At 37.8% G+C, this 15,706-nt stretch overlaps 1 protein-coding gene across 1 annotated transcript in view; it reads right to left on the bottom strand.

The window, feature by feature from the left end:
* Nucleotides 1-15,115, bottom strand: part of LOC145668022 (chymotrypsin-like elastase family member 1) — a 147,060-nt gene extending 131,945 nt beyond the window's left edge. Inside the window, exon 1 of the mRNA XM_081735487.1 lies at nt 14,853-15,115. Coding sequence (XP_081591613.1) covers nt 14,853-14,856 — 4 coding nt within the window. The 5' untranslated portion in view covers nt 14,857-15,115. The remainder of the gene's footprint in view (nt 1-14,852) is intronic.
* Between the last annotated feature and the right edge of the window lie 591 nt (nt 15,116-15,706).

Below are 15,706 nucleotides of genomic sequence, written 5' to 3'. Positions count from 1 at the left end.
TCTCCCCTAGAAGAAATTGTACTTTAGAATATCGAAAATCCAATAGAATTTTTACATTAGTTACAGCAAAATTTGAAACTATTTTTGAAACGTCGCTTATACTTGCCCCCCCCCCCTTGGAAACCACAACATGGGCGCCTTTGGGGTCCACCAAGTCCGGATCCCATTTTCCAAGCTTCCAGACTCGATATAGGTTACATTTCTATACTTTCTTAATAAAATATACTTAACAGGGAAATGATTGACGTAGCATCAACATTTGTTCTTACACTTTATCTGTAGTCTTTCTGTTACAAAAACAATCAAGTTCTATCTTTTTTTTCTGAAACTATAGGTGAAAGTATTTTACAATTACTTACCGTCTTTTTGGGTGCAAAATAATTCCTGTTCAATATTACATAGATAGAGCTCTTTCGTGGCTAAGTGGTTATTGTACGCGCCTTTGGCGTGAGAGACCTGGCTTCAATTCCCCGCAGGAGCTCATGTGGTTCGGGTTCCACGTTAAACTAAATGTCAACGTCTCATATAGCCTCGTCGCTGAAAGGGATGCTAAACTAAACAATCAAACCAATACTACATACACAGAGCGGCTTGAAGTATTAGACCCCCCGAAAGTTTGAACCCCTCCGCCCCAAAAAATCTGTGTACTGGCTTGACGTACATTAACACCTAATAAGACGATTATTGAACAACTATGAAAGACATCCCAATTTATCCCGTAAGTATACTACTTGACAGTTGCTGGAGAATAAACACAAATATTGATTTATATTAGTGTTGCCACGAGACGAGACAGAACCTTTTAGATGAGACACGAGACGAGACAGGCTACTTGTCCCGTCTCGAAAACGAGACGAGACACGAGACGAGACGGGATGTCTCTTGAAATGTCTCGTCTCGTCTCGTGTCTCGAAAATGAAAACGCTGGCGGAAATGGCCAAGATTGAAATTGTCAATAGTCATAGATTGCAAACGGAGAAGACATGTTTGTGTGAAAACATGTTGAAAGCCTTCATAGAAAAGTGTCCTCTGTCTATTGAATGAAACAATCGTGATACATGAGCTTCCAGGAATATGTCTTGTGCCCAATTCCCCTTGCTATAAACTGAGGAATTCTCATTTTTTTCATTTTTGGCTGGAATGATGACAAACAAAATCAAAGACAGGGAAGATTTTTACAAGGTCAAGAAACCGAACTACCACGACCATCTATTCAATTTGAAAACTGGATAAGGTCTACACTCATTACAGGCTGTAGTTGAAAGTTCTGGCTGAGGAAGAGAACAGAACACACTACACTTGTCTTTATTCTCTGGTGGCGGTATTCTTTTTGCTATATGAACCGAAAACGGCAATTGAAGTATGTCATCTTGCAACTAAAATTTTGTCTTCTCTCTCTCTCTCTCTCTCTCTCTCTCTCTCTCTCTCTCTCTCTCTCTCACTCTCTCACACACACACACACACACACACACACACATATACACATAAAAACACACTTTTACCATTTTACCAATCGCTCGCTTATTATACAGCAGTCATGTTGTAAAATTCACCTCTTTGTTTGCAAGGCGGTCGAAGGACAAAAAAAAAAAAAAAAAAGCAAAGATATTATCGACGAACCCTTCAAATTGGTTGCTTTCGGCAAATTTATGATACTAACAATAACACTTTAAGTGAAGAGGTTTTACAGGGGGACCTTCGTTTTGTTACGCGGAAATGTTTGATCTGACCTCTGCGAAATTGCCCTCTGCTTCCATGTTCAGAGGAGGGGAATACCTCCCTTTCCTAGTGAATAATATTCATTAGGACCTAAATTATCTTCAGAAATGCTTTCTTACAGAGTGTAAAGAACATTTGGTATAATATTCATGGGACTCCGTTGAAAGCAGAAAATATCATGAGAATGATCAAAATTCGAACATTGAAGAACATAATTAACAGAAAAGAAATAGGATACCCATAATTTTAAACCTGCTATAAAATGTATATCCTATATTTTTACTAATTTCTTACTCTCATGAAAGTATCCTGGGGAGGATATTCTCTCCAATTTTTTCAGACTGAAATCCTTTTATCCCGTACGATTTCCCCCCCTGACACAATACGAAAAAACAAATGCTGTTAAAATCCATACACATGACCCTTCCGGAACTCAACCCGGGGCCTTCAAGCCGATGGTCTATCGCCGCAGACCGCTCGGCTTGGTATGAAGATGTACGTTGTATGATTGCGAATAGATCACGACAATATAAGAAACTTTAATCCAAAATGGCTACCCAAAAATCAACTACTTTTTTAGACCACTAGCTAATCTGGGTGTACTGTCATGACTTTGTTACACAAACGGGGCAACCACCATATAGTGGCACACACCCCGCGGTTATGGGAACAGATTTGTGCCATGGAGGTGAAGACTGGCCCCAAGCATTCTTTGGTCCGATGTGTCTTTCAGCTACCATTACTATGGCACTTTAAGTAGAGCTTACTGTGCAGTAACATATAACATTTCAATCAAATACTTTCCATTACTCAATAAAATTATTTGGTTCCGAGCTTTTTTTTTTTAAAAAAAAAAAAGAATAATTGCAACAAATCTAAATATGCTAAAATGGAAAGTAGTTTTTGGATTGGTATGGAAACCTAAAGGCTGGAATATATGAAATCAAAGTGTACACATATATCTATCTCTCTATTTATCTATATATCTTTCCATCTCTCTCTCTCTCTCTCTCTCTCTCTCTCTCTCTCTATATATATATATATATATATATATATATATATATATATATATATAGACAGACACTATAAAGCAAGTGGACTGCACTGGTATACAAATTTTGATCAAGGTTGTGCTTATGTTGGTCTTTCGTCGGTTTCTTAATGGTTTGCACCCGCTGAACACGAGTATGGCAGTTATTTTCCCGTAATGTCAAAATTTGTGATAATATAAGCATATCAGATTTTATTAAAACAGTAACATATTATACAATTGTATATTACGAGAACATTGAACTACAAGCATAACACAAACATTGTAGTAGTGCTTCTGTTGATTTTTCATTGGTTTCTTAATGATGTGCACCCGCTGAACACGAGTATGACAGTTACTTTCTCGTAATGTCAAAATTTGTAATGCTACAAGCATATTAGATTTTACTCAAACAGTAATATATTATACAATTGTGTCTTATAGGAACATTGAATTACAAGCATAACACAAACATTGTAGTCGTGCTTCTGTTGATTTTTCAGTGGTTTCTTAATGATTTGCACCCGCTGAACACGAGTATGACAGTTACTTTCCCGTAATGTCAAAATTTGTAGTGCTATAAGCATATTAGATTTTACTCAAACAGTAATATATTATACAATTGTGTCTTATAGGAACATGGAATTACAAACATAACACATTTTGGACATCAACTTTCTGGGTAACAAAAATCTACATAACAATACATAAATACTAAAATATATGAATATTACATTTCTTATAAAAATTATATACAAAAGTACTGAGATTGGAGGAAAGTGTTCATCAAGTACTGGAATTCCGTAGTCAAAAGTGAAAGTTAGTGGTTCTTTTTCTTTTGTGGGAAACGTTTACTTCGTCATGGACTAACCCCCAAATATAATCACCCATCATTGCACAGTCCCACCTTTCTTGGTATCTGCTTTCCATTTCCTCAATGCCCTTATGGAAACGTTCCCCTGCTCTTCGCTAACATCTCCTTAATTCTCCCTAAAGAAATCCAAGTACGGATGTAGCATATGTAATTTTAAAGACATTCTACATCCCAATGCTCGATATTGATCAATGAGTGTCTTAACTTGGTGTTCAAACGCTTCACTTCGGTTCTGCACAAGAAATCCCGTCACCAATTTATGAAAGGCCCCTCCAAACGTTTCTTTCCAACTCCGTCATTTTTTGTTTAAGTGGACCACTATTAAGCATGACATGAATCTGAGGCCCTGTAAAAATGCCAGCCAGAACTTTTGCCTCTGATAAAGCTGGAAACATTTGTTTGATACATTGTAGGGCAGGTGAATTGCAACCCAGAGCTTTCACAAATTGTTTTGCCAATCCCAGGTTAATATGTAATGTTGGCATGAGAATCTTCTCCCTGGGCACTAATGCTTCATTTATCACATTATGTATTCCTGGAATAAGCTCCGTTCTTTCAGGCCACGTGGTTTGATCATAATGCTGGTTAGTTGTCCGACTGTCCCACAGACATAGAAAGCAGGAATATTTAGTATAACCACTTTGCAACCCAAGAAGAAAACCAATAATTTTGAAATCCCCACACACGTCCCATTGATGTTCCTTATATTTTGTTTTCTCCAAAATCAGCTTCACACTTGAATAACTCTATTTAATCAATTTACAATTCTGCTATGTATCTTTAGAATCTATATTCTCTGTTTCGTACTCCGAACAATTATCTTTAATAACAAATGCGATACCACCTAGCGAGTATCGAAGTAAAAGGACGCAAATTACTCTGCATAAATCAGTATAGGAGAAAAATAAAACATGCTTATATCATTGAAAATATTGACACTACATAAAACTAAGTGCCAGATTCGTCTTCAGGGGGTCAAAATACATAAAAATTCATCAAGAAATAATAATAAGCAAAATTTTGTATACCAGTGTAGTATACGATAATGTCGGGGATGGTGACACCTTTACATCGAACTTTGCTTGTCGTGTAAACATTATTTGACATTAGTGTCTTCATCTTCGACGTCCCTATGAGCAATTTACTGTATTCGTGTATTGAAACTGGTGAAACAAATTACAATGTTTCAGAATGTTAAAAAAAAAAAAAAAAAAAAAAAGCCAGGGTCGAGAAGCCTCAGACAACTAACAGCAGTGATATGTTATCTTGTAAACTATTTTTCCTTGCCTCGTGAGCTTATTTGAATTTATTTTTAAGACATTTAGGCAACTTTGGCCCACCCCGAATGGATGTTGATGGGAAAATTAGTGGAATGAAGAAAGTGGTAGGATACTAGACAACTTCGAGAAAACACACACATACGAAAAATGAAATGAAATGAAATGAAATCTTTGAGTTTTACGTCCCACGTTTATGCCGGTTAGGCTAAAGCAGACGGTGATGATGAATAATGAATGAAATGGTGGAATGAAGAAAGTGGGAGGAAATGGGAGAACCCCGAGAAAACCCAAGCACACGGTGTTTGTCCATCACAAAGTTCACTTGGCGGGGGCTGGGATCGAACCCGAGACTCCAAGCACCAGAGGTGAACGCTCTACCACTGACCTACCGCGGCCCCCACACACATTCGACGTTTGTCCACCACAAAGCTCACATGGCACTAACCGAGATCGAACCGACTACCAGATACACCAGAGCCAGGCTTCACGGTGTAGCTACCGTGACATTTCTTGTCTTGTGTGTTCTGCGTAATACTTATAACTTAGTTGTATCTTGATTAGCATGGTGCAGTCTGCTACATTTTACTTTCGTTCCCATGGTATGCTGCTATATTTTTTACGAGACAAGACGAGACAAAACGAGACGGGACGAGCACATTTTTTCGAGACGAGACACGAGACGTGACACGCTTTACACGAGACGAGACGAGACAGCCTAAAGTCTCGTCTCGTCTCGTCTCGTGGCAACACTAATTTATATCTACAAGGAACATGATCTGTTTACATCAAGTGACCAAAATATGAATACAGATGTTGTCAAAAGATGGCTGGACTTCCCCATCACGCCACGAAACAGAACATCATAGACCATATATAAATAAATATATAGGATCTCACCAAAAAAAAAAAAAAAAAATCGGGACAGAGGAATATATCGAGAAATGCGGTTGTAATATAAAAATCATGAACTACGTGGCTAATGTGTTTAAAAGAACTATTCAACCAGGCCCGCAGCCAAAGGCAGCCTAGGGAACCTGTTCTCTAAACTTTCGTTGCTTCTCTCAGTTCACAATATACCACTGATAGAAATCACAAAAATAATACGACATGATCGATTTTAAATTTATTTCAATACCTTCAAGAAAATATGAGGTGAAAAAATGTACAAAACAGCAAGGAACAAGTGGTATTCACTTTTTTTTTTGGGGGGGGGGATTTTTGAATAAATTTCTTTGTAATTGTTGAATAACATCATACATAAATATATCGAGAAGAATTGAATTAAGGTGATCGCAGCCTAATAAGTAGAATGGAGCGAAACACATACGGATACTGATTTCAGGGAAAGGATACAAAACAAGCATCAAAACAAGCTATAGTTCTACCTAAATTTAGGACCTTCTTTGTGTGTGTCATTAGGTATCTAATAGATACCAGATGAGAACGAGATTGAAAACTCAATGAAAAACGGTAGGATATATATACAGTACAACCCCTCAAATCCGAACCCCGGAAATCCGAAAACCCGGCAAATCCGAACACGTTCTCAGGAGATAAAAAATAACTACAGCTGGAAAATGAAAAAAAAAAATACATTTAATCACACAAATTTAGTTTTTTTTTAAGGTTTTAAAATTTTTTGACTTAATGCTTATTCTAAATCATTATCTAATTATATTCTTACAAGAAGACAGTTATAGATATGCGACAATCATTTTCGACATGAGTGTACACCCGCCAGTCAAGGTCACTGCCCTTTCGACCACTGGGTCACCGTCTAACCTCAGTCGTTGTTTTACCACCAATTCAGTGAGGAAATAAGTACGTAATATTATTTCCCGAACCCCCCGAAATCCGAACAGGCTTCAGCCCGAATTAGTTCGGATTTGAGGGGTTGTACTGTATATATATATATCCCTTAAGTACTATGGACGAAAAGAATCACGTAACTACTATGGAACGGTCTGTCAGACCGCATTGTTCTTTCCCATTTTCTGAATAATAGTTTCATTGCATATTTTTTAAAATTATTTCCTACGTATCTTAGTTGCTTATAGAAAAATAAAAGAGTAATTTCACGATGTAAAAAAAGCTCTTTATTTTTAAAACAATGAGAAAGAGAACATAGTCAAAATTTGCAACAATGCTTTCATTGTTATTCTAAAATTGTAGTTGTTGAAATATTCAATTTTTTTCTCCGTTTCTATGTAGTCAAAGTAACACTAATTTAAAATGCAATCTTTTTATAAATGCACTGTGAATAAAAAATACAGTAAAACGGAGAAAAAACATGGAATTTTAGCTTTTTTAAACTTACAGTAAAGTGCTGTTATACTTGTAGTTGTACTCTAACATTTTCTGTAGTGAAAAAATAATGAATAAAACTTATTTTTAGTTCTTATATGATGGAGAAAGTAAAAAAATACGTATCACCGGTAAAGAAAATACCGCACTAACTTTTCTGACAGCATGCACTTTCTTCAGATAGGCACGTATTTCTTTCTTTCTTTTTTTCTGCACTGAAAGGAAATCGGTACCCCACACCGCTGACACGAATGAATATCTTTGCTTTCCGCTTACAACTCAGTTGACAGAAGACTATGGTTTCCTTTTCAACTCCTTGTGCGCGATGGTGGGAAGCCAAGGTGACCAGAATTTTCACTTGCGAAAACGGGACGCATACGAATCGGTTCCGGGGGGGGGGGAGTATTTGACTTCCAGATTGCATTTTGAGACTCAGCAGTGTTCTCAATTTACAAAAGACACAAGTAAGAGTGATAACACACCGTTTCTAACTTTACGTGTACCACACAACAAATAATGGTTCCCGATTGCAAGTTCTACCCAACGATTCTTTTAACTAGTTGAACACTCAGAATTCCCACTCAATTCCCACTTGAACCACGAACACTCAATTCCCATTTGAAAATCCAGAAGTTCTAGACACGGCTGAACCTTCCCAGTGAGTGTTGGTTCGGAAGAGAGTAGAATTTGCATTGACGATTTATATTTTGAATAATAATTACGGGACACCTAGGTCATTTTTACTTAAAAACGGGACATTTAGGCGTCCCGTTCGAGAATCAGAAAAAAACGGGACAACGGTTGGAAAAAAGGGACTGTCCCGGCTAAAACAGGACGTCTGGTCACCTTGTGGGAAGCTCACTTTCAAGCTGTAATACGCTCTTGATTGAAAAACTCAGCTCACAGGGCAGATATCCGATGAGCAATCTACGTTCTATGTGAGGCCTAAGAAGTCTTTTTGCTAATGTTTTCATGAAATCAAGTCTTGTCATCACTGAGAACTTAGCGTAGACTTGATGCAAGACATACGCATTGACATCACACGCAATATCCGCCAGCATAAAGAAAATTGTCAATGGCTATCGTCTTCTTCGACGACTTGATGTGTAATCTGTATATTTTTTGTCTAGAGTATCCACTCCGCCTTTACTCATGTTATAAAATATGATTATTTCAGGTTTCCAGTTTCTGGGTCTTATTTGATATGTGGTGCAAGATGTGCCACACCGTAAGACACAACACTGCTAATAATCAGTAGATAACGAAAGACAACTTTACAGCAAAATACTTGCGTAACTACTATAGTACGTCTGTGAGACCGCTCGACCTCTCCAGTGCCGCGCACAGGGGATCAATTATAACACGAACTTCAGAATACGTAATCATTTGATAGACAGGAAAGTAGACGAAAAGATCCACTTGTAGTAGTGAGACTGTGGAAATTATAATGGTATGAAAAGTCGCAGCGGTCTAAGAGACGATCCACAGTACTTACGGGTATATATATATATATATATATATATATATATATATATATATATATATATATATATATATATATATATGTGTGTGTGTGTGTGTGTGTGTGTGTGTGTACGGGGTGCGGCAGCTATTTGGGAACACACAGTATAAGTGACACAGTATCCTGTTTGTCATTGTAACACATCCCTTCATGTTGCAGGTAAACATGGCAAACACTACGCTAACCCTCGAAATGAACAGGCATAAAGTCATCGTCTCCTTGGTTGCAGGACAGGCCGATTCCAAGATCGCTGCCTTTCTGAACGTCGCCCGGTCATTCGTCTTCAAAGTTCGGAGAGAACTGGAGGCTGCCAGTGGTGATGTGGAAACGACATTGTCAGCGCTCGGACAGGACCAGGACGCCCGAATCCATCGCTTCCGTCCAAGTTGTTGTCGAAGCGGACCCAGGGATGTCCATGAGGACACTCGCAAGAAAGAAGCAGGATGACGAGGCAGCCATTCGACTTGCGGTGTATGAAGACCTCCGCTGCAATTCGTATGTGATGCAGAGAAGCCAGTTCATGTCCTCGAGAACCAGGAAGAGTTCAGTGACCCGCGCCAGGCGCCTTTTGAACAAGCTGAAATATCCCGACCAGCCCAAGGTGACCAGAATTTTTACTTACAAAAACGGGACGCATACGAATCGGAGACGGAGAGAGGGGGGGCTAATTTCTGACTTTCAGATTGCATTTTGGGACTGAGTAGTGTTTTTAATTTACAAAATACACATGTAAAGGTGATAACACAGCATTTCTAACTTAAGTACTACCCAACAATACTTTTAACTACTTGAACACTCAGAATTCGCACTCAATTCCTACTTGAAACACAGAACACTCAATTCCCACTTAAACATTCAGAAGTTCCAGACACGACTGAACCTTGCCAATGAGTGTTGGTATGGAAGAGTGTAGAATTTGCATTGACCATGTATATTTAGAATAATAATTACGGTACACTTGGTAATTTTTGCTTAAAAACGGGACATTTAGGCGTCCCGTTTCAGAATCAGAAAAAACGGGACAATGGTTCAAAAAAGGAACTGTCCCGGCTAAAATGGGACGTCTAGTCACCTTGGAGCAGCCAGAAATACTCTGGTTCTTTTCGGATCATAAAATCTTCGTCAAGGACCAGAAGGTGAACAGCAGAAATGATCGGTGGCTGTGTAAAACACCCGAGGAGGTTCCGACCATCATGCACACCAAGTTCTTCGCTTCCGTAATGGTTCTGGGGATCGTGAGCAGTGAGGGCGAAGTGATGCCTCCATATTTCTTTAGTCAAGGTGCCAGAGTCAATGCAGTTGCTTACACCGATGTGTTGAAAATGGTTGTGCACCCCTGGATTACTACTATAGCACGTGGCAGGCCATATGTTTTTCAGCAGGACTCCGCTCCCGTCCATACGGCCTATTCAACCCAAGAATGGTTGGCCACGAATTTTCAAGACCACGTCACCCTAAACATGTGGCTCCTCAGCTCCTCTGGTGTCAACCCTTTCGACTTTTACGTCTGGGACGAGGTTGAGAGGGCCTCTAATAAGCATCCACACAACACCGTTGTGGCTCTCAGGGCAGCCATTGTGGATGAAATGGCAAACATTCCCAGGACCCACCTCTATCATGCCTGCCGACGGGTTCGACATCGTTTAGAGGCTGTTATTGCGGCAGATGGCGGTTTCATAGAATGCTATCCTGTATTTGGCCTGTCTTCACATTTACATAATGTTCAATGGTCTTTAAATGCTCCATCTTCCGTCTCTGCTCCTTTTTCCGCGGATGTTATTTTGTTCTCAAATAGCTGCTGCACTCTGTATTTTCAAGACGGTGTTGTTTCTTTAGTTTAACATCTCATTGCTAAAGGAAATAGTAGTGATGATAATGAATTAAATGGCAGAGTGTCAGTGGCGGAGCCAAGGGAGTTCCTGGGAGGCCACACCCCCTTGCTCAAATTCTTGCCCCCCCCCCCCAACACACAAGTGAAACTACTACCGAAACATCTCTCGAAAACAGAGGTAGTAACTGCAGAATACCGTATGTTCCGAGTAAAAAGCTCTAGGCTCGTTTTTGTTTGTAGTACACAAAATCTAATTCGTCGAAATCTGTAAGATGCATGCATTGACCTCAGCATCTGAACGTTCCTTTTAACCTCTGTCCCTTATCTGGTTGTCTTTTTTTTTTTTTGACACAGAACAAAAAAAGTAAAATCAGTCTGCATTCTTATTGCTTAGTACTAAAATAAGAGACTCTTACTTACAAATAATATGCACTGCAGTAAAACATTACAGTTGTGTTGGACGAAAGAAGTCTTCGTACACTAAGTAGTTAATTTCCATCGATTATGCCGACATAGAACAAATGCATAGCATCCATTAAATAATTTGGTATTATTATTATTATCAAACAAAATCGAGTCGTCTTATTTAATATACAGTAAAAGAAGAGAGCAGAAGCTGTCACTCTCTCTGTTGTTCGTATCCCAATCGTTCGATAAAATTAACATACTGAATACTACCCACACCTACTATTTGCTACTGATACTGGTTCTCCTTCTCAATTACTTTCTGGTCTTGTCTCTGGTACGTCTAGTTTCCTAACGCTCTTGGCCGTTGGTAACTCAGTAGAAACCTTCTGCTGCGATGTTAACAAGCGATACTAGCAATCTGCATGGAAAAGAAAGTCAGCGCTTGGTGGACCTATACTACTAACTAAAGCCTGGGGAAAGGAGGCTAATAAAAATAAGTGATTCTTTATAAATTAATCCTTCTGATGTATTTTCTTTTAAACGATTTTAACTGTAGCTCAATCCCAAAACTGCTACTGCTACAGAAATTCCGAAATTTATCACATCGCCAGTGCTACAATCTCCTGATTACTAACCATCAGGTACGATACCGAGATGATGTAACTTGGTCGCGGCAGTAATGCTATTTTGTGTAAAAGTGGTAGTTACTCCCGTGACCAGGTTGTATCATCCCGTTATCTGATGTGTAGTAATCAGAGATACAGTATATCAGGAGTTTGTGGGACTGGTCACAAAATATTCCATTCAGTAAGTTCAGTCAGTGAATAGCCATTTTTATCACATATTTATATTTGTTCTTCGTCAAAATACGCATTTCTGAGAAAATTAAGTATTAAGCATTTCTGAGCAAGTTACATTGTAGGAATTATACAGAACAGTAAATCGGCGGTGATATGAATTTTCAACATGATATACCTATTAATACCCTTCCTTCAAATGTAATCTCAGGCTTTGAAATAAATCCTCAGAGGATAGAAATGAGGGAAATGAGTCAATAGGACCATAAAAATTTCCCTAGTGACACCGAGAAAGAATCTTGGTATTCTCCTCAGTCGAAATATTTATCCACAAGGGATCGATTACACCATCTTCCGAATCTTAAGCTGATGTTCTACCGCTGAGCTCTGTCAATTCGGTGTGGGTGTGAAGTGTTTGTGTATTTGAATTCACGTCAAATTCTAAAAACTAGTGAAGGTAAACAAACGAAAGAAAGAAAAAGGACACGTATACCTCTTTTGCTGTAAGGAGTCCCGATTGAAATGTCTGTTCTGGCACTGTTTGATATTAGGGAAAGAAAAACTCATTTCTTCTTTTTGCTTCAAAAAGTATTCAATTCATCATTTTAATAAAGTAACCATTATTCACTTTCATTACTCAGTTTTAGAGCTCAAGAGTAAAAGTAACCAAAAATAATTAAATTACGACCAGACCATTACAAGCTGCTGCAAAAGGGGCAGTTGCCCCGGGCGCCAGCAAACTAACCTATGTGTTTATTAGTGTAGATGAAGGAGTCGCTAAGCGCAAAATTTGCGCTCGGCACCAAAAGTCGAGTTTCTTCACTGATTAAACTACCATATTTTTAGACCGTGAAATCGGGTCATTTTTCTGAAATACTAAGAATACATGATAATTTGTGGCAGTTTACTTTAAACTTAAGCTTCAAGAACAAAGCTTAAAATTTAAAGTGGGATGGAACGGTAAATCAGTGTCCTGTTAGAGTTCAATTCCTGTTTCTGTGAGACGTTTGTCTCTTAAGAACATTTATCTTTATCCATTACTTTATTATTATTATTATTATTATTATTATTATTATTATTATTATTATTATTATTATTATTATTAATAATAATAATAATAATAATAATAATAATAATAATAATAATAATAATAATAATAATAATACAGTTTTTCTATCAAACAATTATTTATATTATTATGTGGTATTAAACCAAATCTGGAACTTGTGATATTTATTTACTTACATCATTCTCTCCGGCAAATTATTGTGATCTGTACGACAAGTAATGTTTTCGGGCTCGTAAAATTTGATATAACTGCTGCCATGCTACAACTTTGACTTCGCCTTATCTCAAGTAGATGCAGACATGTCGGAAGGTTTGATTCTTGTAGATTTACTAGTTCAAATGCTGTCGAAGATGAGGGCTGGAGAATATGACTCTCAACGAACAACATTCGAACAAATTTATCAAGAATCTTTGAAGATATGCAAAGGAAATGGTCTTGAAATTCCAGAACGGGAAACAGATAGACTATATGGGTTCCTCGTGGAAACATCACAAATTCATTTTGGAGGAATCTCTTCCTTCATTGGAGGCAGAAAACCAATTTTCTAAATAGAATATGCTAAGAGATATTTCTATGCCTACTATTGATAAGGTAATCACTAAGATGAAAAAACGCTTTGGATGATGGAGCAAAATCATTAGATCAATCACCACGTTACAACCAAAAAGTGAAAAGTTTCTAAATTACAACATTATGGAGCCTATGGCCCAGTGTTATGGAAATGATCTGGAAATATTCAAATGTGAATTCAAAATCGTTCCAAACACATTTAAATTGTATGAAGACGGGAGAAAACCAAAGTTGATTTCTTGATGAATTTCGTTGACTTTTGCGTTTACAAAAACGCATTCCTATAAACCTACAAGCTATATATCATCTCTGTGACTATATCAGTTTCTAATTGTGACAGTTGGCTCATATTCATTTTTTATTTAATTTTAAATAAATTCTTTTAATTCAATTATGCATATGATTAAAACAACTTTAGCAAATGTCATTTTAAATTTGTGTGTTTAAAAAGCAAAGGGAAATGAAATACCATTCTTTATTTTTTTTCCCTATCCAAACGTAAGATGCTTTTCATTCTGTATACCTGTCATTGCGGCAAGGACATTTAAACTACCCTTCTTTTGTCCCAATAACAATGCTCGCTGAACGTCTGAAGGTACACGAGACCACACATACAGAGGACCCTTCGTGAACCAAAGGAAAGAAACAGAAGAGCTTTTAACATCTTTCTGTGAAACAGGAGAAAAATAGTAAAGTCTGCTCAAACTAAATAGAATCGTTGTACAAATTAATCTCTATGAATTTGTGAAACTCATATTTCTGTCAGGATGTCTCCACGTAGAACTTAGATTAAATTTTTGCACGGGTTTGTAAGTTGGTCCAAGAGCACGAACCACACAAGAAGTCTCCAAATGAACTTCCATTAAAAAAATTTTGATACAACCTGCGAAATTTAAAGAAATCACATAATTTGGAGAGACGACGAGACGATGCTCTCTAATGGGCGGATACGAATAAAATAAAATTGAGGACACGAAAAATAATTTGACGAAAGAGAGAAAAAGGAGGAAATCAAAAACGCAGTTAGAGGCGTGTCCTAAAAGATCGGCAAATTGAGAATTCAAAATTCCAAGTCAGTAGTAGTTACTTGGAGACCGGGAACAAGTACGTTGCAAAATTTCGGTCGTACACAAACATTCCACACACTACACTCAAAAATATACAGCAGACATCAACTACAACGATGAATAGCTAACTTAGAAAACAGCCCAGTGCATGATTTTCGGCAGCACTAAGGTATAGACATTTATACGTAGATTTTCTTTAACTATATAAAAAAAAATCTTTAAAACTCCGAAATACGTTAAAATATTTACATACCTTAGTGTGAGTGATACATTTTCACGCATATACATATATTTACAAAAAATTCCAGACAACAAGCGTTAACAAACTGGTTTAGCTAAGATTGGTAACGAGTCGGGAAAATAAACTTAAACGTTACTTACACATTTGCAGAAAGCAGTTAGACTAGCCTTAAGAATACGCGATTAGTTTGCATCACCATGAACACTTCTGAAAAACACGTAATATAATTAGCCCGTGCAACACTACACTCACAATAGAAAGATGTAGTGTGTTATTTGAAAGTGCTAGTGCAGAAAAGTGCATTGTTGAAGAGATGGAACGACGGAAGCCCTGTTTCGATGGAGATGGACAGATCAAAGCGCGTCGCCCCTCGCAGATTAGGAAGGAGGCATAGGAAAAGTCCGATGATAGAACCCAGGATACAGGACATTCGTCGCATGAGCACGAGACAAGGAAAAGTGAGTAGGAAAGTGAGTGTGATATTAGTGACCACATCGTTCTCTTTAAAGACGTATTAGTTCCCGTAATTTTTATTTTTGTGAGTTATGATTCATAATGGTGGGTAAAGAAAGATAAACTAAATGTAAACAAAATAACATGTAGACTTCTAGTGGCTGGAATTGTGCAATTTTTGATAAGAGAAGGCGATCTAAGTATTTAAATTAGGATGTTTAGATTTGTATGGAGTGAAAGTGCGTCATCTACGCTATTGACAGACACTCTTTGGATGTAAGATAATTAAAAAGAAAGCTTGACCTATTTTCTAGAAGTGCATTCAGTGTATTGTTTAAATGGTGACGTGCATTTTCTCACGGCGCAATCTCGCACGGTGCTCATTATCGAGCAATTTCACACGGTCCTGGTTATCGCATTAATCAGTCAGCAGGTGTGGTGCATTTTCACACGGTCCATCTGCAATCACGTGATTCACCCTGAAACTTCTTTCACTACAAGGGGAGGGGGGACAGAACAACTATGAACTAAGTAAGAACAG

This window comes from Thermobia domestica, chromosome 13 (genome assembly GCF_964235325.1).
Source record: "Thermobia domestica chromosome 13, izTheDome1.hap1.1, whole genome shotgun sequence".
NCBI lineage: Eukaryota > Metazoa > Arthropoda > Insecta > Zygentoma > Lepismatidae > Thermobia > Thermobia domestica.
This window is presented reverse-complemented; position numbering and strand designations above follow the sequence as displayed.